The following is a 25,247-nucleotide window of genomic DNA, read 5'->3' as shown; positions in this document are numbered from 1 at the left end:
TACATATGGCCTTTCAACAACAGAACATGCCATCTGGTACACAAACTGAAGCCCACACCCTTATGCCAGAATTTATTCTTTCCGCAAACATTTATTTGCTGTTGTATAGACATAGGCTACGTCCCAGAATGAGATGCAGGTGACATACTGGATGTGTATCATGCAGGTCTGCTCTACCTGAGGTTTGTTAAAGAATAACTAGACCCTCAAGCCAGGTTAAACAGTTGCCATCCCTCTTCGGATGGTTCTGCAAGGATCCACACCTCCCCCACTCTCAGGAATGCTACCCAAACCATCCCTCATTCTTTTTTTCCCCCCTCTCTTCAGGTGCATAGCATGATTATATCTCTGGCTCAAATGGGTAAATTATTATTTGGACCTTCCAAAAGAAAACCTGTACTAAAAACCTAAATCCAGTGTTTATTTTGATAACTCACGATAGTGAGCCAAAGCCAACTCTACTTTCCTGGAAGCTTCAGGATTGTATTCCATTTGTACTATTCCTCTTCAGTTACTGCCTCTCATACACATCCTCCTTTTTCTCTTTCATCTGCTATTCCTTCATGTCAGAAACTAGACCATAAGTGTGCTGCAAGTCTCAATCCTTGACCCTCACTGGGCTCTACCTCCATGCTGAAGACACCTACATCTATTTCTCTAGCCCCAATCTTTCAGCCACTGAAAAAGCCTGAATTAACTCTTTCTAGGACACCTGCCCTTACAGTTCTGAGAGTACCCCATCCTTTCTCTCCTCCAGATGTTTGAACAAAGCTCTTTTCTCTTGACTAGTTCACTCTCCTTCCCTGACCCCAACTCTAACAGGGGGGTTTCAAAAACCCACTCAGATTCTCTTTGGATGTCCCTTCCTGTGCTCTCTCACAACCTGCTGTGCTTCCACTATCATAGCACTCACCACACTGTCTTGTAACTTTGTCCTTAATTGTCTGTCTCCCTACACCAAACTGGGAGCTCCACCAGGGCTGGCACTGTGGTGTCTTAATCATTGTAACCCCAACACTATCCTGGTGCCTGGCACCTAATAGGTGTTTGAATGAGTGAATGTTGAATGACCCAAAATCACATAAACTCAAATCTAAAGTCAAAGCATCGGCCAGGCACAGTGGTTCATGCCTGTAATCCTAGCATTCTGGGAGGCCAAGGTGGGAGGATCGCTTGAGGTCAGGAGTTCGAGACCAGCCCGGGCAAGAGCGAGACCCCCATCTCTACTAAAAATATTAAAAATTAGCTGGTCAACTAAAAAAAATAGAAACAAAAAATTAGCTGGGCATGGTGGCTTGCGCCTGTAGTCCCAGCTACTCGGCAGGCTGAGGCAGGAGGATCGCTTGAGCCCAGGAGTTTGAGGTTGCTGTGAGCTAGGCTGATGCCACGGCACTCACTCTAGCCAGGGCAACAAAGCGACAGTCTGTCTCAAAAAAATAAAACTTAAAATTAAAAAGTAAAAAAAAAAAAATAAAGTCAAAGCATCCCACCAAAACTGCCACCCCTTCGTAATGCCCCCATTTTTGTCCTCAATACCACCATTCTTCAAGATACCTCCAACTCAGAAATTTTTTTAAGACTTTCTCTCTATTGTCTATAACCACTACAGTCATTCACCAAGTCCTGTAAACTTTGTCTTCATGGACTCTCTCCAGTTTGACCCTTCTTCTCCAACAAATTCATTCATAGAGCCAGGCATGGTGGTTCATGTCTATAGTCCCAGCTATTTGGGGAGGCTGAGGCAGGAGAATCACTTGAGCCTACTTCAAGACCAGCGTGGGAAACATAGTGAGACCCCATCTCAAACAACAACAACAACAAACTCAAATTCATTCATGATTCCCTGTTTGTGAGCTCAGTGCCATCCTTTTCCTGACCTCTCTCCTCTGTGCTTCAGAGCATCCTGTGCAAACCTCTGTTGTGGCACTTATCATACTGAACTGGAATTTTCTATTTACTCGTCTATCTCCCCTACTAAGCTCAAAGCCCCTTTAGGGAAGGGACTGTGCCTTATTTCCTGTGTCCCCAGCTCCTACCACAATGTCCAAAGTGTTCAATAAACAAAGTGAATGTTCATTAATTGTCTGCTAAATGAACGAATGAATGAATCCCTAGCCTAAATCCCTGATGCTAAGGTTTAAGTTATTGTCTGTTCTATCTTCAGGGAAGACAAAGAACAAGGTGTTACCTCATTATATCAACCTCTCATGAACTTGAAAGCCATTATCTTATTTTTCTTTTCTTCATTTCTTTGGGTTCAATAATTCTTGTTTCCTTAATCTTTCCTCACCTATATTATATTTCTGTTGTTTCTTTGCCCAACAATAACAGACAGGATTTTCATCCACCCAAGAATAATCTCTGAGTTAACATTTTATAAATTGTTCTCAAACTAATGAGTGTTAGCTCCTTTCAAATGTTGATGAGAAGAAGACTTGGGACAAAAGAAAAATAGAAAGATAGGCGTACAGATAATAGGAGTATCTACTTGCTAAACTTGTCTCAAATCAAAGAAACAACAGAAAACATCTTCCAACACAGGGTCCCATTAATACTAAATGAATTCAGAGCCAGAGAAATCAATATAAATCTTGGGGGGAAAAGAACAGGGGTTCAAATGAGTCTTAGGACAGTTTGAGTAGAGATGGAGTAAAATGCATTTTTACCCACATACACACATGAAACATGTACAGATTTATACATATTATGTGTAATGAGCAAATCTCGGACAGTTAAGAGACCACACAGAAGCCAGATCTACAAGCAAAAATTATTTTATGATCATGAATTGAAGGCTGGTTTAGCTGAGAAACCCCATGACAGATACTGCACCCACCCCAAAACACACATGTCCACCACCATCACCACCACACCTTAGGGCACACAAATGCTTTGCTTTTATTATATTTAGCCACTGTGATTTAGTACCTGAGTGACAGTGAAAAACAACTTTTTCTGTTCTCTCACCTATGGTAACCCACCCTGGTCTCCATTGAAGATTTTTCTTATTGTGAGTTTATGTGATCTGGTTCATTTATTAGAATGATCCCTAGCCTCAGGAATGGTTCTACTGAGGTTCTAACTCTCCTTAGGGTGGCTACAGAAAGCTTGCCTCATAGTCATGGCGCCTTCCTACCCAACTTATCAGAAAATTCACACACTCTCTCATCTTCACATACAGTGACACACATTTATAGATGCACTTTGATACACAGACACAGAGTCATTCTCAGCCACTCATTCACGCAGGAATACACACACTCGTATATAGTGATGCACACATTATGTATTCAAAGATGCCCTCTCTCAACCCAGTCTCTCAAAAAGATACTACTCTCCCTTCCTCTTATATTTAGACTCATACTCGTTCAGAAATAGTCAAATGCCCATTGGTACATAAGTTGAGAGGGTCTGTCTTGGCAGACAGAAGTGGGTGTCAAGTGGGTGAGTAAACAAATGACTGAGAGAAGGTGGTGGCTGAGTGAGAATGGGTGGGTGGATGACAGAGTGACTGAGTAGGAAGGAGGACAAGTAATCAACTCGATAAGATTCTAGACTATCGTATTTTCCAACCTTTTAACTCTCATTGTGGCTTCCTTTGAACATTCTCCAGGTCTCATATCTCCCTTCTCTTTGTCTGGCAATCTTTAGCTCTCTCTGTCTCAGTGTCTCTTCCCGTGTGTGTGTGTGTGTGTGTGTGTGTGTGTGTGTTTTACTTTCCCATGACAAAAAGCTTATTCCAGTGCCAGGTAATATTTTATAACTACAAGATCCCTGATAGGTAAATGTAACTGCACTTAAGAATTATTTGTAGAAATGAATTTGTGGAAATGTAATGAGAAAAAGAAAATGTGCTTGTTTATTCCTTTCAGGAAATTCCTCTATTCCCCCTGGTTTTCATCAGCTATATTTTTGGCAGGCTGTGGGCATGGAAATGTGAAGACATCACTCTCAAAGAGAATTATAATAATCACATCTGATTTATACAAATGTCACCATAGGGTTAGGCAGTTGGAAAATCCAACAATCAAAATGAATAGGCACTTTAATTAAGGACATGCTGGACGTGCCATACTTTTGCTAACACTCTGGTTTTGAATATTTTCAGTAGTTCACGAGAGATTTTTTTCCAGACTTTTAAAGTATTCATAATGGCAAGCCAGATTTACATCTAAGATGAGAACCAAAGGAAGCTAAAAACACTGATATACTTCCTAAAAATCCATTATGACTGAATTCATTTGGATTTCTTGAGCAAATACTATGTGTGCTAGATGCTAAGGCGAAGTATACTGGAGAAATAAAAGACATTGTGTCTGGCCTCAAGGAGTTTGTGGTGTAGCTGTGGTGTGTTAGAGTGGCTTTGTGGGGTTTGAATGGAGCACTAAAGAATAGGTAGGATTCCTAAGCAGGCCATGAGCAGAGCACTAGTGAAAGTTAACAGTCAGAAAAGAGAATGGTATGTTCAGCAGATGGTTAGGAAGGAGGCTCACCTCAGTAGATGAAGGTAGTATGTTTGAGAGGAGTAGGGGAAAAAATTAATGGTCAGCACAGGAACTGAGCTGTATAGGACTTAGAATATCAAGGTGAAGTCTGTCAGCAATAGACAGCCACTGAAATTTGACCTTTTTATTAAGCCAACATTCATTAATACAATAATATCAATCTTTTATAATGAAAGAAACTCATGTGATAATGAAAATTCTAAAATGTGAAGCAGTTTTATAGAAATGCAACATATATCATGAACTAAGATATATACTGGGACTAGCAAGTAAAAAGAGCAGCAATGGAGAGAATAAATACTCTGAATAACTGTTATGGACACAAGTATCCTTTGAAATTGAAAAATTAATTGAAACACTGGTAGCCTTCCAAAGGACATGTGTCCTGCATCTCAACCCTATAGGTAGACTAGACAACTAAATAAGATCATAAAAGTATACTAAGTACTCCAAGTCCTCTAATCCATTTTGAGTACATATTAAAAAGACAGGTTAGCTTCTGGTTATTCTGAGCTTTTATCTAGAACAATAAATATTAGCAGCCACTAATCCTAAACAGGAAGGTTAATGCATAAAAAGTACTTACAAATGCCAACAATGAAGCTGGAGAACCAAAAGGTAAAAATAAACACTATATCAGCTACTGGCCAGAAAGGCAACCCCCCAGATATATATAGATATATATATTATCATTCTTCCACTTCTACAGGACTCATGTGCTCCTCTCAGGGCCAGGGGAATATCAGGCAGTCTCTCCCATAGCTTCTGCCAGTCTGCTTTCTCCTTTCTCCTTGGGGAAGAATCAAGCAGATTAAGGAGATAATCCTAAATGCTTTTCTAATTAAAATTAACCCAAAGAAGTGAGTATATGTGACACTAAAAGTTAGACTTCTTCTCTGCTTAATGTGGAGAATTAATGTCCTTTCACACTTGGCGCCAAACCAAAGCGGCCTCCCCCCACCATACACACACACAAGCAGCACCTCCCTCTCCCTCCCCAAAGTCCAAGATGTTCCAGACAACATAAAGAACCACACAGTTGGGAATGATTCATGTTTCCACTCTCCATCCAAAAATGAGCAAAAATAGTTTCCACTTAATTTATAATCAGAATTTTCTGCACATTTCCTAAAACATTAAAGGGGAACTATTCAAAATGTAGCCTTTCTTTCTCTAAAAATTACTGATTAGTCACAGACTAAAGTATTTTTTGGTAAAAATAATTTTGTGTTCCATCTATCCCTAGAGATGAGGGCTATAGCTGCATGATGCCAAATATCTAATCAATTATCCAGTGTTTTCGGATGTTTTCAAAGAGCTGGTGTCCTGTAGATACAGGCTTACTCTATCCAGTGTTTTTGTTATCTCAACAGTACATATGGATACAGATTTTTCTGTTTGGAACATTTCTCAAGGCCAATGCCTTATTGTAGTCCCAACACCTGCAAATATTTGGCAGAGATTGTTCTGTCCTCTCTATATTCCCCACTCTTCCTACAACCCCACCCTATCTTTTGCCATTATGAAGCTGTAAGTTTATACAATATGTCCTTTCCTTGATGCCATCAATTGTTCATCTATGACCCATGAAATGTGCAGTTGCTAGAGCATAAAGTTTCAAATCACATTTCATGGGGAAAACTGAGGTCCAAAACAAAGTGGCAGTAGACTATAATAGAGAGGAGAGTTAACTCAATCTAGAGGCTGAGTTCCAGTTCCAGTTCTCCTATTACTAACCAGTTCTGTGACTTTGACCAAAGCACTTAATCTATCAAAGTCTCAGTTTATACAACTTTAAAGTGTAGGGCTTCAACTAGACCAAGTCAAAAGACTAACATATTATGAACCTAAGAAGTGAAGTCAATGAGATTCTTCTTCTCTGCAGCCTTGATATGAATTATAGTATTACCTTGAGTGAAATCAAAAGATAAACATTGAATTTTGTACAAATGTATAAATATCGTATATAAATAATAGCAAAAGAAGCATAAACCATTGTCAGTGTGACTACTGTCAATATTACTTGCAACAAATTACAGAAGAGAAAACATATCCCATTCTGAGTACTGCTACCCTCACCAACATCATATGTAATTTTTACATAATTTACAATGAGTTTTCCACAGTATGGCAGGAAGGAAATCTCCACTCCCTTTTTGCCCTCCTTTTATCCTATCTGGGTCCTTCTTCTAGCTTGATTTATATACTCAGGCCCTAGTCTGAGGTGGTAATCTTACTATCCATTTAAATGTTTTATTTTTCTGGAATCTCTGTTAAGTAGCTCCCTTCTAAAGAGAAATTATACAACATAGCAGGCAAGCAATGGTGATGAAAGAATTTTCTCAACCTGTCATCTGTTAATATGAACGTGAAGTAGGAAGACTTTTAAAAATAGGTACTTAGACTTGAACATAAATATTCTATAATTTCAGAAAACTCTGTCCACTGAACACAAATGAGAGACTAGGAATTTCTAAGGCAAGAATTCTAAACAAGTGCTTCAGTCTGTATCCCATAATAATGAACACTGGCACAAAATTTGATACTAACTTAAATATTTTTTTGCCTTCAATTTGAATTTTTAGTTCAGATATTTGATCATACCTTCTGATTTCATGGTACACTGAAGTTTCTTGTTTGTTTGTTCTGTTTTGTTTTTAAAGGCAGGCCTAGAATTAGCCCTGTGTTAAGTGTTTAATGGCAATTTGTAATGGCCAATGCCAAACATTTTTTTCTTTAGTGTATTGAGTATGTAAACACAAACATACACTAATGTCCTCCACAAAAATCTCTCACCTACATAGATACCCTTAGACACCTCCACCTCCACAGAGATACACCCCACCTTCCCACTGCTATATATATACACATATGCAAATCAGCACATATGCTAATTATAGTACACCCACACAGGTATTCACATACTTAAAAGAAGAGGTAGAAAGATGGCAGCTAAGATATGTAACGTGCACTATGTCACTGACAGAGGAGAGAGGGTGCTGTTTCCCTGGATGAACTATGGGCAAACTCCCCCAGAACTGGCCAGAAGCGTATGAATGCAAGAGGGCTTATGCAACAGAAGACATAGGTTCCTGTGAGAGCTTGCAGGCGAGTAGATTATTCCTCCTGAGAACAACCTGAAGTTAACTCATTTGTCATATATGAAAAATGATCCATTTTATTAGGGAACTTACTAACTGTATAACTGTGTGCTAACAGACAAAGTTGTGTGAGGGATATTTTCCCAGATCCCTTACCTTGAGTTTCTCAAATCGATCACTCAGGGATGCGACATGATGGTCTCGGTGACGACCCACCAGTTTGCATAAGGCACAGATCAGTTGGTCATCAGATACACAGTACATGTTCACCTTCTCATTCTCATGGTCCAGGCAGGTGATCCCTCGAAGATGCGTGTCTGGCAATGGTTCCACCAGGCGGTGGCTGGTGAAAGGTTTCTTGTTGGGGTGTGTGGCCCGCAGGCAGCGGTCACAGTAGGAGACCTCACAGGTGATGCATGTTTTCACTGCATCCCTTGGTGGGTCCTGCTCACAGAATTGGCAAGCAATTCGCTCACTAGACATGGTGGTGCTGGGCCTGTAAGTCCTCTCCCGGCGGCTCTCACTTGGAGAATTAGGCCCACTGACTGAAGCCTTCTGGAAGCGATCGATAATGTTCTGCAGGGTCACATTCCTCTTGAGACCGTCCAGGCCCCGGTGGTTCAGCGAGATAACATACCTGCATGTAGGACACTGGAAAGCAGTAACGGGTTCAATGGATTCACCAGAGCTGCAGCTTGAGAGCAAGATGCGATGGGCACAGCTGAAGCAGAGGCTATGAGCACAAGGGAGCAGAAGGGGGTCTTCAAACAACTCTAGGCAGATTGGACAGGTCAATTCAGACTCCAGTGTTTCCATCTTTAGTGAAAATAATCCTGCTGAGGCATTAAAAACCACAGAGGCTGGGCTTTCACCTGCAAAGAATACAGTGCAAAAGTCATTAAGCATTTCTAAAGGAAAAGTGGATATAACATAATTATGCACTAACCAATGGAAACTTTACATGCTGGGCTCCCCAGGGATGCTTGAGCAATAGGAAAGCAATTTGGGAATTAATCAGGAAGACTTTCTCCCCCTTCAAATCTTGTTTTTGACAAATGCCTGAGTTTATTTTCCTGCACTAATAAATAGCACTGGTGGCTACCTCTGAATCCTGGTTGACTGAGTAACATTACCATTCCGGCTCACAACATTGGCATGGATCATTCTCTCACATATTCTACAGTGCCACCTCTTGTCTGGGCTATGATGAGGCTGAGGCCATACAAAAATCTCAATCTCTATTCACCAGTATTCTTTTCTATTTCACGTCAAGGTAAAATATAGGAGCCAGTCCTATTTCACATCCAGTGGGAGGAAAACAAAGCCATATTTTAAACTAACTCTCTGCTTCCTGAAAAGATTCCATTCTGAGAGCCTGCATAAAAAAGAAGAGAGAACTTTAAAAAACTGTAGTTCTTGGTACAGGATAATAAGCTCTTCTTCAGAGTGTAAACTTGAATTACTTCCTATTATCACACATGGAGATTTCTATTCCATCCTATTTCTAATAAACTGAGTTCCTAGAGACAAAAGATGATAGTTTTCACTTTCACTTTCTTCCCTCACCTACAGAAAACCCTTTATTTCGTCAAACCAAATGAAGAATGATTTCAACTTTTTTACTTACTCAGAAACAGTTGCTGATCAATGATGAAGTCATATTACCTTGTGGCTTAAGTTTGTTTTTATTATTAAATACCTGCTGAACTAGCACAAGCCTGTTATAAAGCTCACCTCCCATGTGTCTTTTCATACTTCCTAAACATAACAGGATGCGAATCAAGATCTAGCTAGAAATTAGCAAGGTAAGCAGCCAAAAATCTTCAGATGTGGTAACCTTCATTTAAGCATGCATCAGAGAGTAAAGGAAGTCCCCAGCTGACAAGAAACTAACCTCTTGGTCAATCTACCTATTCTCCCACAGGCATTTCTGTGCTGAACACATACATACTTACTGCCATGTATCTTCCACTAATTAAAATCCACACACACAACTAAGTTAGCCTTAACTAAGGAAAAAATATAAAACATCTTATTGACTGAAAATGTTAGTCCTATTTATGGGGAAAAGAAAGGCATCTTTTGCTTGAGTAGCTTCTATTCATCATCTCACTGTCATTGAGGACATTCATCAGGGCTTGAAAATTTGATTCTGCCATTGATATTTGTTCAGCTATTGCCATTTATCAGTGATATCTACATATCTCACAGGATACATAAATACTGAATACAATTATACCATGTGTATAAGTACAATAGATGTATACCTAAAAGCTGTTTCTTTTTTTTTTTTTTTTTTTTGAGACAGTCTGGCTTTGTTGCCCGGGCTAGAGTGAGTGCCATGGCGTCAGCCTAGCTCACAGCAACCTCAAACTCCTGGGCTTCAGCGATCCTACTGCCTCAGCCTCCCGGGTAGCTGGGACTACAGGCATGTGCCACCATGCCTGGCTAACTTTTTCTATATATTTTTAGTTGTCCAGCTAATTTCTTTCTATTTTTAGTAGAGACGGCGTCTCGCTCTTGTTCAGGCTGGTCTTGAACTCCTGACCTCGAGCGATCCACTCGCCTCGGCCTCCCAAAGTGCTAGGATTATAGACGTGAGCCACTGCGCCGGGCCCTAAAACCTATTTCTAAATCAAACCTTTTAAGTGCACTGAACTAACTAACTAATGGCAATCAATAGGAAATTGGGCTATAAAAGTAAAGAATCATTTTGTAAATCAGTCACTCTTGGTTGGTTTAGTAGGTTCATGTTTGTATAGCCACTTTAAAAAAAAAAGTGAGACATGGTATTTTTATTTTACAATTTACAAGTGCTTGAAAATTGTTAGCCAGTATTTTGTAGCTTATAACATCTATCAGCATTCATCTATAGAGATGAGAAAGTAAAACAATTAAAATGTACACATTGAATCTTAGAATTGGAAGAGACTTTAGAGATGAAAGATTCCAATTTTTCACTGAAGGCAGGAATATTGCCTTAGATAGATCCACTTGCTATACCCCTCAGATGCTCAATTCAACATATCCATAAGTGACCTTGTTATGCTCATCCTCACTCCTGCAAAACAAAACAAAACACACACACACACACACACACACATACAATACGTGCTCCTCTTCTGATTTTCCCTATCTGGTGAATATCACCATCCAAGCATAGAAATCTAGGAGTTCCCTCATTTACATATTTATCACTTCAACCAGTGATGGTTTCCAGAACACTCCGTTTTATTTCATTTACATATTTGTATCTCCAGCTAACTCTCCCTGATCTTTGTGGGCATTAACTGTTTCATAGTTTTATTCACAGCATGGTACCTCACACGAACTAGGTACTATATTCAATAATTTTTAGTGAAGCATCCCTTAAACCAGAAGTAAGAAGGGACCCAGCATTTATTGAGCACCTCCTGCTTTCTGGGTATTTGGTTAAGTACTGGGTACTTTATACATTATGTCACTAAATTCTTTCAGGAAGCCTGTGAGGAAGTTACTGGTACTATATCCATCTTATAGCTATGAAACTGGGGCTTAGAGTCATTAAGTAAATCAACCAGAATCATACATACCAGAGCACTGGTCAGTCTAATGCCAATATCTTTGCTCTTTCCCCTACACCTTAATTTTAATCATCTCAACTCCTTCACTTAAGTTTACCTGGACTATTTAGGAGCGGGCTTCTAAACAGCATGTTTCCACTTCTATTTTTGTCTCTCTGTGTCCCTGAGTTTCTCTGAATTTCTCTAACTCATTCTGAATACCTTCCAGAGTCATATCTCTTTCTTTAGGGCCATCTCTACCTCACACCGCACTTCTATTACTATTTCTTCTAGAACCATATGTCCACATTCCTCAATGTCTGTGTTGGAAGCTACCTGGGTTGGTCAGGAGTATTGCTGAAAGGCATGTATTACATGTTGAAACTTACATAAAAACAATTAGAGTACCACAGCTCTCCTAAGTCTTAGGAGGGTGCCATACAAATTCTTCTGTACAGAGGAAAAGCTCTTCAGTTTTGCCTGGAGCCCTAAAATTTGTTCCGAGTAAGTGTGACACTTGAACCTCACTATGAAATTAAGCTTGGGAAAGTATGCTATGGATTAGAAGGATTGCCTTGGGTAAGGTCAAAATCAGATTTTTTTTTTTTTTTTTTTGAGACAGAGTCTCACTCTCTGTTGCCTGGGCTGGAGTACAGTGGCATCATCATACTTCACTGCAACCTCCACCTCCTGGGTTCAGGCAATCCTTCTGCCTCAGCCTTCTGAGTAGCTGGGACTACAGGCGCACACCACCATGCCCAGCTAATTTTTTAAAAAACTTTTTTTGTAGAGACAGGGTCTCTCTATGTTGACCAGGCTGGTCTTGAACTCCTGGCCTCAAGCAATCCTCCCGCCTTGGCCTCCCAAAGTGCTAGGATTACAGACATGAGCCACCATGCCCAGCCTGAAATAGGAATTTTAACCGGTGACTTCTGAGCATCCTAGAACTGCAGAATGTTGTGTGTATGTCATATATGCATTTTTATGGGGAGAGGGTTGTCCAAAGCTTTCAAAAGATCCTCAAGGGTTCTTGAAAGAAAAAAACTCAAGTATTAGTGCTCTAGAATATCCTACCTCAACTGATTTCAGCTCTATAAAGAATACTATAAGATGGTTACTGTCTGTTGCTTAATTGTAAGTAACTTTTCTATACTGTTTCTATGCTATTTGACTTTATTGTCATATAGTAACTGCTTTAGCCAATTTTGGGGAACTGAATATGTTTTTCAACTTCTTCAAACATGTTCAATCATTTCTCATTTATGAAGTCTTCTTGTTCTGGTTACTCCTAATATTTTAGCATCCTTTCAACTATCCTCCATTTTCCCTACCTCCCTGATTATCTAAGCACCTTTACAATACCCTTCATATGCGTTGTCATTTAATTTTCATAATTCTCTAAAAGGTAGGTACTATTATTATAAGAAAGGGTAATTTGTCCAAGGTCATACTTGTTTGCAAATACCAAAGCTAAGAATCAAACTTAGAATAAAACTCCAGAAATAAACCCACGTATTTATGGTCAACTGATTTTTGACAATGATTCCTGAACCATTCAGCAGAGAAAGAAAAATCTTTTCAACAAATGGTGCTGGGACAAGTGGATATCTATGTGCAAAAGGATGAAGTTGGAGCCCTCACACCACATATAAAAATTAACTCAAAACAGATCAATAATCTAAATGTATAAAAGCTGAAACTATAAAACTCTTAGCAGGAAAGATAGGTGTAAATCCTTGTGAACTTAAATGAGGCAACAGTTTCTTAGATGATATCAAAGGCACATGCAACCAAAGAAAATATAGACTAACGGTACTTCATAAAAATTTAAAGCTTTAGCCAGGCACGGTGGTTCATGCTTATAATCCACCAACTCGGGAGGCTAAGAATGGGAGGATTGCTTGAGGACAGGAGTTCAAGCCTGAGTAACATAGGAAGATGCTGTCTCTAAAACATTACATGAAAAAAATTAGCTGGGCATGGTGGTACATGCCTGTAGTCCAAGCTACTTGGGAGGCTGGATAGCTTGAGCCCAGGAGTTCAAGGCTGCAGTGCACTGTATGATTGCACCACTGCACTCCAGCCTGGGTGACAGAGCAAGACCCCATCTCCAAAAAAAATGCATTTAAAACTTGCATGCTGCTAGTGCTACAAAACAACACCATCAACAAAGTGAAAAGACAATCCACAGAATAGGAGAAAATATTTGCAAATCATATATCTGATATGGGTCTAGTATCTAGAAATACACAGAACTCTTACAACTTAACAATAAAAAAGACAAATAATCCAATTGAAAAATGGGCAAAGGATTTGAATAAACATTTTTCGAAAGAAGATATACAAATAGCCAATAAGCACATGAAAAGATGCTCAACATCATGAGCCATTAGGGAAATGCAAATCAAAGCCACATTGAGACACTACTCACACTCACTAAGATGGCTATAATAAAACCAAACAAATAAACAAAAACCAGAAAATAGCAGTCAGTCAGTATGAGGAGAAATTGGAACCCTCATACATTGATGGTGAGAATTTAAAATGGTGCAGCTGCTTTGGGGAATAGTTTGCCAGTTCCTCAAAAGGTTAAATGTACAGTTACCTTATGACCCAGCAATTCCACTCCTAGGTATATACCCAAAAGAATTGTAAACAAACTCACTCAAAAGCTTGTACACAAATGTTCATAGCAGCTGTATTCATAATAGCTAAAAGGGAACGACCCAAACATCCACCAATTGATGAATGGATAAAAAAAATGCAGTATACCCATACAGTAGAGTATTAGTAAATATTTGGCTATAAAAAGGAATGAAGTACTGATACATGCTACAATGTCGATGATCCTTGAAAACATTATGCTAAGTGAAAGAAGTCAGTCACAAAAGTCTATATATTGTATGGTTCCTTTTATATGAAATGCCCAGAATAGGCAAACCCATAGGAAGAGAAAGTAGATTAGTGGTTGTCAGGGGCAGGGGTGTGGAGATATGGGGGATGAGGAGTGACTTTTTGGAATGATTAAAGTGTTCTGAAACTAGATAGTAGTGATGGCTGCACAACTTTATGAATAAAAACCATTGAATTGTACACTTTAAAATTGTGAATATTATTGTAGTATGTGAATTATATCTTAATTTTTTAAAAAAGAGATTCAAACTCAAGTCCATCTGACTGCAAAGTATAAATAGTTAATCACTATGCTATACTGCCAACTGTGTGATTATGTAGTATTTATAAACTCTATTGGATTGCTTACTTCTTTTGATTGTTTTTCTAGGTCAGTGATTCCTTCTCTAAGTTTCGCAATACCCTAGGATATTTCCAGTGATCAACACGTGTCAGAAAACTCTTAGCTCCCAATTTTATTCACTTAAAAAATATACATGACTCCTGAAAAATATTTGACTCCTACTCTCATGAAATACGTTTAGCAGGAGGAAGTGGCATGACAAAAATTAAACAATGTCAGAGTGTTGCAACTTCAAAAAGTTTTTGAATCACTAATCTATACAGAGTTAGACAGTGTGCTAATGATAAAGACAAGATGTGACCCTGTTAGGGTGTGACCCAATGACAGGTAATCATGAGACTTTTGCCAGAAAAATGGTTTGTCATAAAAATGCGTTGATGAAATGCCTGGGATGGCAGAACCAGCTGCCATATTAAGAAAAGAAATGCCCACATCCACACACCCTGATTAGTTCCTTTCCAAACCATTTAGTTACTGCCATGTAGTCAAATACATATATTTCTGTATTGGCCCTGGCTCTATTAAAAAATTGTTTCCTCGTATGGTCACCCTGCAACACCCTTCCACCCCACCTTCAGGTTGAGACCTCGGAAAAAAGTTGATAAGAATAAACTATAGGAAGGTACCATATAGTTACTGTCATGTAGTCAAATATGAATGTTTACGTATTTTCCCTGGCTCTATTAAAAACTGTTTCTGTATAGCTTATCGTTATCCTGCACCCCCCTTCAGGCTGAGACCTCTGAAAGAAGTTGATGAGAATAAACTATAGGAAGGTATCTTATGGTTGTGTGACTGGGTAGAAATATAGAAGATATTTAATGAGGATGATTGAGGTAAAAATAATGCATTCTACACTTATAAAAGACTGATTTCTGCATTGCCCTCCAAATCTAACTCACTCTTCAGCTAACTCTGATCGAGAAGCCATGATCTGCACTTGGCAGAATTCTATTATTTCAAATGTTATTTGAGCATAATTAAATGCCCACTTATTTCAACAGTTAATATTCTGTCTAGTTTTCATCTTCCAGATCTGCAGAGCATGGCTCTGGGCTTTGACTACTTTCCCTGAGGAGCCATAATATTCCCTTCCTCACAGAAAATCCATGAGTATGAAACCAAGGCTGTAGATTAAGAATTGAGCTAGATTGTAGGGTTTTAAAAAAAAATTAACATAAAATAAACACTCTTCAGGATATTAACATTATTGTCCCATGAGCTCTTCCTTAAAGTACTAGAAACTGTCTCCCTGCCTTGGGGGATAAGCAAATGAGTCCTAGCTTAGTCTGATGTTTCCTCAACTGTAAAATGTTCAAGTTGTACTAGAATCACCAGATGATCTCTTTAAGATGTTTTACAGGTCTGACATCCTATTATTATAGAGCTCTTGCTCTATCTGTTACCACATAGAAAAGTCACCTCGGATTGTCGTAAACTAGCTCCTAAAAACACAAATCTTATTTATTAGATGGACATCACCACCATAGGAAGTGGAAATAAACAGAATACATTACATTCTCTTGACTGAGCCAGGGTGCTGAAGTACAGTGGTTTTGCCTGTTGTACCTCAAGGAAGATATAATGCATGTTCTAGAAGACAACTAAAGGGGAGAGAAGTCCCATGGGAATATAAACTAACAGAAACATCTTTGGGGACTGAAAAAGAAGAATCAAATCCTAGAACACCATGATTAGAAAAGGACCCCTTGAAGCTCAAAAAAGATCATTTGGGAACACAAAAGGCAACCAATGCATAGAATTTGCACTCTATAGGCTAAAGACTGAAAATAGAAACAGAAAGAAAGGGTCTAGGTGGTCAGCAATAATAATTAATGTCACCTTACATTTGTATATCATTTTATACTTTTCAAATGGTTTCAAAGCCATTATTATCTCATTTGCTCCTCATAATAAGAGACTGGTTGTAGTCCTAGATATAAACCAAATTAGCTGAGCAATCCTAGGTAAGACATTTAAACTCTTTGGGCCACAGCTTCCTCATCTATCTAATGAAAAATACCTGCCCTCCCCATCTCACAGGCTCTTGTGAGGATCAGATAAGGATAAAATAAGTATTAACTTGCTTTACAAATATAGGTATTCGCATCACACATTCACAGATAACAGATACAAAGCAGGTTATTAAGAAAAGACAAAAATGTTTGGAAATTCATCCCAAACACATGGTTGACATAATGAAGGACAACCACACTCCCCCACAAGACTTCTAGAAGACCACCGGTCTGCCTGTGGTATTTCTTATGTTCATGTTTTTCTGCTTTACACCAGGATCCAGCCCCCCACCCTCAAGGGAAGAACTGTCTCTCTTCTTTTCTCTTAAGCTTTCATCACTCATAGGGAGAGCTCAGGATGAGAGGCTGATTACTGACTGGCAGAGAGCACCAGAGCTAGTTGCTGTCTAATAGGTTATTAAAACCTTCTTAATATTTTATAGTACATGGATTTAATTATATTCTTTTCAATTATTAGCTCCTAAATCCAACCATTGGATATTTTATATAATATAGTCATCATAAACATTAAAATGAATATCAAAATAGCAGAACTAAAAGTCCTAAATCTGCTACAAAGATAAAAATCAATCTAAGTAACCAAGAAACGGATTTGCCAAGGTAACACATGATAACTGATGGGAATCCTAAATACAATTCATAACACCTTTATCTTAATGCAGATTACACTGGCAGTTGCAAGGCTGGGGAACAAATGGAGAATAAATTTAATTTACCTACTGCTACCAGTACAGCTTTCCATCTTTTCTAGGACTGCTTTTCCCAACCTGTTACTCAATGAGATACTTGCCAATTTTTAAATGTTCAGTGGTACACCTTGATGGGCAATCATCTCTACTTCTACAGAACAAATTTGGCAATATGTGCGTGTAAAACATGCTGTTGAAAGTTACGCTGAGAGGACCCCAAGTTCGAGTCCAAAACAAGGGACAGAAAACAGAGGCCTACTTGAAATCAAGCCTCTACTTCCCTGGGAACCACATGGATCCTAGCAACACTGAACAAAGGGCTACAGACAAAGTGATTGAGGATTCTGAACCATAAACCATTTTCCTATCTCTGGGGTATATATTATACATTCAGACACTTCGTTGTCCTCAATTAGCATTGTCTGCCCTGTCGATACATTATGATCCTATCTAAGCAAATTGCAAATACCGGGATTTCACATTTCAGGAGAATCTTAGATTATATAATGGGTTTGTTACCAGATCCAGAGACTGAGCATGCTGTTCATCAACCAGAGGAGTCTGACCTGCAGGAAAAAGACTGAGACAAAGCCCAAGGTCAGGCAGTTAGAGCTCTGCAGGGATATAGGAACTCAAGTGAGGTAACTATTTTGCTAACCCACTTAGGCTGAGCCTACTTTTGATGTTTTGATAACCCACCTAGGCTGAACCAACATCCTAGTGTGTATTCAGGTAAACTCCACATGCAGAAGGGAATGATGGGATGTTGGCACATTATTCAAAATCCCTCCACCACCCATACTTTAAACACCTTATACCATCTAGTAATCTTAGTAGTTTATAGGATTTCTAAGGGAAAGTGCAGGCCAGGCGTAGTGGCTCATGCCTGTAATATTAGCACACTGGGAGGCTGAGGCTGGAGGATCACTTGAGCTCAGGAGTTGGAGACCAGCCTGGGCAAGAGAGAGACACTGTTTCCAAATAGAAAATAGAAAAAATTAGCTGGGCAAAGTGATGCACACCTATAGTCCCAGCTACTCAGGAGGCTGAGGCAAGAGGCTCACTTGAGCTCAGGAGCTTGAGGTTGCTGTGAGCTATGATGACGCCACTGCACTCTTGTGGGGCAACAGAGTGAGACTATCTCAAAAAAAAAAAAAGTGAGGGTGAGGGGGATGCAAAGCTGGGGGATTGACTATCAAAAAGATTGTATCTGGCCGGTCGCGGTGGCTCATGGCTGTAATCCTATCACTTTGGGAGGCCGAGGCGGGTGGATCGCTCGAGGTCAGGAGTTCAAGACCAGCCTGAGCAAGAGCAAGACCCCGTTTCTACTAAAAAAATAGAAAGAAATTAGCTAGACAACTAAAAATATATATAGAAAAAATTAGCCGGGCATGGTGGTACATGCCTGTAGTCCCAGCTACTCAGGAGGCTAAGGCAGAAGGATTGCTTGAGCCCAGGAGTTCGAGGGTGCTGTGAGCGAGGCTGACACCAGGGCACTCTAGCCTGGGCAACAGAGCAAGACTCTGTCTCAAAAAAAAAAAAATGATTATATCTGCCTAGGGTCATGAAGAAGGAGAAAATGGAAACAGAGAAACAAGTAGAAAGAGCCACAGACTTCCAGAGCCCACATTTTGCAGAGTTTTAATACATGAAAGTGGAGGGAGAAACATATATTGATCCTTAGAGGAGATAGGACATAAAAAGGGGACCAGTAGTCTGCATAGGGTGATAATTGGAGCTGGAATTTCTTGTCTCAATACCACTCATCTGGTCTTCTCATTTGCTAGCATGACCCAACATGCTGGTTGAGAAACACTTTTCTAGTCTCTTCTGTGCACTGCTCAGTGATGAACACAATGTTTTTGAGAGATCTGAAATACACCACACCTTGGTACCAAAATTTCATTCATCAAAAAGTGAATAGTTATGAACTCTCCTGAACTGTTGTATATCCAATATCAACATATCACAACTATTTTGATGATGCAATGCTCTAAGTTAAAACATCCAACTTAAGTAAGGAGGGTACTTCATGAACACAGAGCCTCACTCTCTCGTTTGCACAGAAGAGAGAACAGAAACTTGGTGGTAAATGGAAATGGAGCACCTCCTGGCCTCCATTAGCAGCCAAGTTCCATGGCCTAACAGCTAGTAAGTTACCAAGATCTATAAAGACTGAATGACAGACTGGGCTAGGTGGCTCATGCCTGTAATCCTAGCACCCTGGGAGGCAGAGGCCAGAGGATTGCTTGAGCTCAGGAGTTTGATACCAGCCTGAGCAAGAATGAGAGGCATCTCTATTAAAACTAGAAAACTTAGGCGGGGTGGGAGGGTGGTATCATGCCCCTGGCCTATAGTCCCAGCTACTCAGGAGGCTGAGGCAAGAGGATTGCTTGAGCCCAGGAGTTTGAGGTTGCAGTGAGCTAGGATGACTGCACTCTATCCAGGATGAGAGAGCAAGACTCTGTCTCAAAAATAAATAAATAATAAAATAAATTCGATTAAAAAAAAGAAACATTAAAAAAAAAAAAAACGACTGAATGACAGACACACCTAAGGCCAAGCAGATACCTCCAAGAACAGCCATTTGAGATATATTCTGTGCCTCAGCCCTGTCCTCACCCTTTTTAGGGCTCTATGTCCCTGTTGAGAAAGACAGAATTTGAGTTCTAAGGGATACAATGAAAAGACAATATTCTCTCCTCTTCACCAAGCCAATGAGGTTCACTGAGCAATGAAGACATACTCCTTCTGTAGTTTCCTTGTCAATTGTTAGTGTCAGCAGATTTTATAGGAGGAACGATGAGGGAACGGATAGGCTCACTACCCAGAGCAATATTTGGATGCAATGATGAGACTCCACTGGCATTACTTTGGGATCTGCAAGTTGGAGCAAGTTTCTCAGCTCTTAGAGGAGGGATTAACTAAGCCAATTTCATCTAAATCAATTTGCACTGTTCAGATGATATGTTCATAAAGCAACCAAGTAAGTCTGATTTGTAGCAGTACTTCGCAGAGGTGGCCTTGCAAGGTTCAACATGACAGATGAGAATTCTAGTAGTCATAAAAGTAAACAGGAGGAACACAACCACCCCTTCATGTCCCTGGCCTCTATCCCTGTCCTGCACAGCCCTTCCCTGTCCTAATCCTGGAGCCACAAGTATGGAGTTAGGCCTGGAACAAAGAGGAGGCCAAAATACTAAGCCAAGTGTGGGGCTTCAGCCCAGTCAGCAGAGGACTCTGCATATTATAGGTGCTTAATAAATATTGTTGACTCCCTGCTGCTAGATACTAATCATGCTTATATAGCCATGCCTAAAATAATTTATGCCACTTTTCATTAGAAATTAACTAACTGCCCCCATATAGGATAAGAATAGGTGAGGTTATGTTTTCAAATGAGTCTGACTCAGATTGTTAGGTTAGAATACATTAGATATGATTCAATCCTCAACTTAAAATTATCACCATAACTCTTTATGCCTAGTTATATGTATGTTTTTATTCAGTTGTACATGCATTGGAAGAAAAAACAGATTTAGGACGTATGTATGATGATAGATTTGGCTCCCAGGAGGGCTAATAATGGCAAAGGAAGGTTCTCAGTAAACCAGGGTTCCTACTTACATTTACATCCAGTCAATCCACTAACCCAATAAAAGGTAAATGAAGTGCTTTCTTTGAAAAGTATAATGCTGAGGATTTATAGAACCCTTTCATCTTCAAAGGACCAAGCCAAGACTCATAATACCCTGTACACAATATGATGCCTTTTACACAAGTGCACCAACTATGAAAGAAAGGTCACAGGAATGTCCTAAGGCCATGAAGCCAATGCAACATCAGATTTGGGATGAACTCTCTGATCTTCTAGGCTCCTAGACCTGTATTAAAACCACATAAAATCAAGTTGTGAGGAACAATCAGGAGAAATCTAATTCACATTATATATCCATATTAAGTTAATTGATTGGGCAGGAATAAATAAAAATAGTAAAGACTGTTTCCCCCTCAGGCAGTGATGAGTGGAGATGAGGTAGAAAGGGGAATGTGAATTTACCCATCCCCTCCTTTCCCCCGATTGATTTCCAAGGATGGGTACACTTACAACTTTGACTGAAAACATTACAAAAGGCCGGGCTCGGTGGCTCATGCCTGTAATTCTAGCACTTGGGAGGCCGAGGAGGATCGCTTGAGCTCAGGAGTTGGAGAAAAGCCCGAGCAAGAGTGAGACTTCGTCTCTACTAAAAATAGAAAAATTAGCCCAGTATCCTGGCGCGCCTGTAGACCCGGCTACTCAGGAGGCTGAAGCAGGAGAATCGCTTGAGCCCAGGAGTTTGAGGTTGCAGTGAGCTATGATGGGGCCACTGTACTCTACCCAGGGCGACAGAGTGAGACTCTGTCTCAAAAAAAAAAAAAGTACAAAAGCAATTTATGTAACCAAAACGTTTGTATCCCCATAATATTCTGAAATTTAAAAAATCAAAGAAAGAGGAATGTGGGGGGGGGGGCCTAACCATCTGCGATGGAATGAAACGTTCCCAAAACAGAAGAAACTTAGGGGAGGAGAACTCGTTATTCAGCAACTCCCTTCGGTTGGAACATTGCCAGAGAACTGATTGGGGTACTGGGAGGGAACAGAATGAGGTTAAAGGCCCAAAGTGAGAATCAGACCCACACACCGTACTTCTCTATTTATATGATTTCCAATATATTCCTTTATAAGAGCTCCTCCTCACAGACACACAACCAACACCATAGACTCGCCTCACGCTCAGAAATCCTCAAAAAGTCAAAGTGGTTGAGAAGAAAGACGCTGCATGGCTGGGAGACTGAGAGTGCACAGGTTGATGTGGAAAGGCTGGGGGCAGAGGAGCTCCGGTGCGAGCTTTGCGGGGGGCAAATAGGAAGAAGGTGAGTGTTCATGAAGATGGGTGGGGGAGTGGGGGAGAGAGAGAGAAAGTGAAGAGCACGATGACCCCAGGATCCCAATTTCCTGCTCTAAGAATAAACGCCTCTGAACTATAATGTGCTGCACACAAAGTGCTAAGTAACCTAAACCTTATCATCACGAGTAATGTTTCTGTAAATCTACCCCGCCGTTATTTACTTAATTCTTACGAGCCAAGAATGGAAAAACCCCACCTCCCCCTGGGTTCAGTCGCAGTCTGTCCTGTGGACACATGTAAGTTTCCCCTCTCCCCCACGGAGCTGGTTTCACAGCTAGGCCAGAAATAAGGCACCACCCAGAGACTGGAGGATCGCTCCCCTGGCAGAAAAGGGATTAAGTTTCGCCGGGCCTCCCCGCCGGCAGAGCGTCCGCAGCAAGGCTGGCCGCTGCGCCAGCACCGCCCGGCAGCCGGCCGGCCGAGGGGCGCCGCCTGGGCGGCGGGGGCTGCCGGCCGCGGGAGCGTGGGAAGGCGGCGCTGCCCTTTCCCAGACTCGCGCCCAGGCGCCGGGGGAGCCGCACGACTGCCTGCGTCCGGCCGGGGCCAGGCTCCGCGGGAGGCCTCGGGCCGCCCCCGCCCCGCACCCGGGAGTGCAAACTCCGTCCCAGAAGGGCAGCAGCAGCAGCCCCGGCCCCAGCAGCACGACGGCCAGCCAGAACGGGGCCCGGGCCCCTGCCGCCGCCGCCTCAAGCCTCGCGGGCCCCGTCACCCCGCCCCGCCGAACCCGAGAACCCTCAGCCAGCGCCGGCCCCGGCGGCACCTGAAGAGCTGCCGGAGCCGGGGCCGAGCCCCGCGCGGGCGGCGACGATCGACCCCCAGGGCCCCGGCGAGGGGGCGCGTTTTACCCATAGCGTTCCCAGGTGCCAGCCATCTCCTCTGCACGCCCCAGGGCGCCGGGCGCTGGGCGCTCGCCTGCCTCCGCAGCGAGCTGGCTGGGGCTCCGGCGCGAGCTCCTGGGCCGCCGTCGCCGCCGCCGCCGCCGCCACTCTAGGCCGCCGCCCGCCTTCGCCGCCGCTGCCGCTACCGCCGCCGCCGCGCAGCAGCCGGGATCCGCCAGCCCGCGCGCCCCGCAGGGGACAGCACGGCGGCCGCGATGCTACCGCGGCTGTGTCTCCCGAGCTAAACTTAAAGAGTTTTTGCCCCTCAGTCCAGGGGCAGCACCATGACACCACGGCAGCACCACACTGTCATTTCCGCCGCCGCAGAGGAAAAAAAAAGGCAATCCCTTCGAAAAGGGGGGTGGAGTGGGGAAAAACAGGGCTGGGGCTGACACCCCAAGGGAGCACTGGGAAGGGCCCCGGCAGAAGGGGCACTCGGCCACCTTCTCGGGCTCACCTTCCACCGCCCCCGCCACTCCCAGCTCCCCCAGTCCCTCCTCTGGAGGCGCATTTACATGTCTTCTCCCCTGGCAGGAGTGACCGGAGAAACCTGAGCAAGCAAAGGCAGCGGGTGGGTGGGGTTCGGGTTACCACTGTACTTACCAGCTGATTCCAGCAACCTTTTCTCCAGCGCCCTGTCATCTTGAAGGAAGGGACACCGAGAGGGACCCAAGCGGGCGTGTGTGTGTGTGTGTGTGTGTGTGTGTGTGTGTGTGTGTGTGTGTGTGTGTGAGAGAGAGAGAGAGAGAGAGAGATCGAGCGCACAGAATGTGTGTGAAATGCAGAAGAAGACTATAGTCAAACTCTTCTCCCTCCCGCCACCCCGGCCCCACAAACCGCCAGGTTACAACAAGGAAAAGGCCCTTATAACCGGCAAGGAGAAGAGAAGAGAGTGCCTGGGTCCACCGCACAGGTCCTGCGTATGAAGCTGCTCTATGCAAAGTTAACTACAGAGTAAAACAAAAATAGTGGAGGAGACAGAAAAGGGCAGACAATTGAAGGAAACCCAACCCCTCTTTCTTTTTACAAAAGGAGAATGGCTGTGTTTTATTGGCCTTGGGCAGAAGTTGTGAGGATGGATTAAAGCTATCAAAAGAAAAAAAAAAGAGTTTCTTTTATACCTTCAAATCCTTGACCGGCAAACCCAGACGCAAAACCAGAGAGAGGGGTCGTTACTAACGAAGACAATGAGGCAGATGCTACTTATCCAGGTACCTAAATAAGCTAATTGGTCCATTTGGAACCCAGGAGCCTCCCCCTGGGCTGGAGTCAGCCTGTTTGCTGATCTGTCATTGGCTCGGAGACCACCGCCCCACTCACAAGGTGGATGGCCCAGGGAGAGGAGGAAGCCCCAGAGGAGATTCTGTTTCTAACATGGGGCAAAAGGGGAGAAGAAGAAAAAGAATCGAGAAAATGGGAGGAAACACCTCCACACACACACACACATAGGCCTCCCATTACTATGCATGGAACAGAAAAATTAAGGTAGCTCTTGGTGTATCCCATCAGGTAACCAATAGTAATCAGCCAACACCCTGTTAAACAATGTGCTAGAGAGCACTGAGGTGGAAACGAAGGCAAAAATTACAACTAGCTAACCTGATGAAAGTCCAGCCCTGAAGAGAAGTAAAAGTTAATGGTCATACCAAAATCACAGGCAACAAAAGCAAAAATAGGTAAATGGAACTGCATAAAACGTTTTAAAAACTTGCACAGCAAAAGGCACAATCAACAGAGTGAAAAGGCAACCTAGGGAATGGGAGAAAATATTTGCAACTCACATATCTGATAAAGGATTAAAATCGGTAATATGTGAAGAACTCCTAGAACTCAATAATAAAAAAACAACTCTATTTAAAAATGGGCAAAGGACTTGAGTAGACATTTCTCGAAAGAAGATATACAAGTGGCTAACAAGCATATGAAAAGATGTTCAACATCACTAATCATCAGAGAAATGCAAATCAAAACCACAATGACATGTCACCTCATATCTGTTAGGATGGCCACTATCATAAAAAAGAAAACCCAGCAAACAATAAGTGTTAACAAGGTTGTAAAGAAATTGGAACCCTTGCACACTGTTGTAAAATGGTACAGCCACTATGTAAGGGAATGTAAAATGGTATAGTCACTATGGAAAACAGTATGGAGATTCATAAAAAACAATAAAAATGAAACTACTATATGATTATTAAATAGAACTAAAATTGAAAATAGAATTATAATATGATTGTTAAATAGAGCTACCAGATGATTAAGCAATCTCATTTCTGGATATTTATCCAAGG

General features: G+C 41.7%; 1 protein-coding gene across 6 annotated transcripts in view; it reads right to left on the bottom strand.

Moving 5' to 3' along the window:
- Positions 1-23,629, bottom strand: part of MID2 (midline 2) — an 85,415-nt gene extending 61,786 nt beyond the window's left edge. Inside the window, exons 1-2 of one of the 6 annotated variants that reach the window (XM_045537926.1) lie at positions 23,560-23,629; positions 7,763-8,478 (exon numbers count right to left, since the gene is read on the bottom strand). In XM_045537926.1, coding sequence (XP_045393882.1) covers positions 7,763-8,422 — 660 coding nt within the window. In that variant the 5' untranslated portion in view covers positions 8,423-8,478; positions 23,560-23,629. Of the gene's footprint in view, positions 1-7,762; positions 8,479-19,682; positions 19,757-22,838; positions 22,886-22,923; positions 23,508-23,559 lie in introns of those variants that run through there. The other 5 variants (XM_045537921.1, XM_045537923.1, XM_045537927.1 and 2 more) reach the window with 5 other exon arrangements.
- Positions 23,630-25,247: the final 1,618 nt, after the last annotated feature.

The sequence above is a fragment of the Lemur catta genome, chromosome X (assembly GCF_020740605.2).
Source record: "Lemur catta isolate mLemCat1 chromosome X, mLemCat1.pri, whole genome shotgun sequence".
Classification (NCBI taxonomy): Eukaryota; Metazoa; Chordata; class Mammalia; order Primates; family Lemuridae; genus Lemur; species Lemur catta.
The sequence above is the reverse complement of the archived record's forward strand: the minus strand, read 5'-3'. Positions and strand labels throughout refer to the sequence as shown.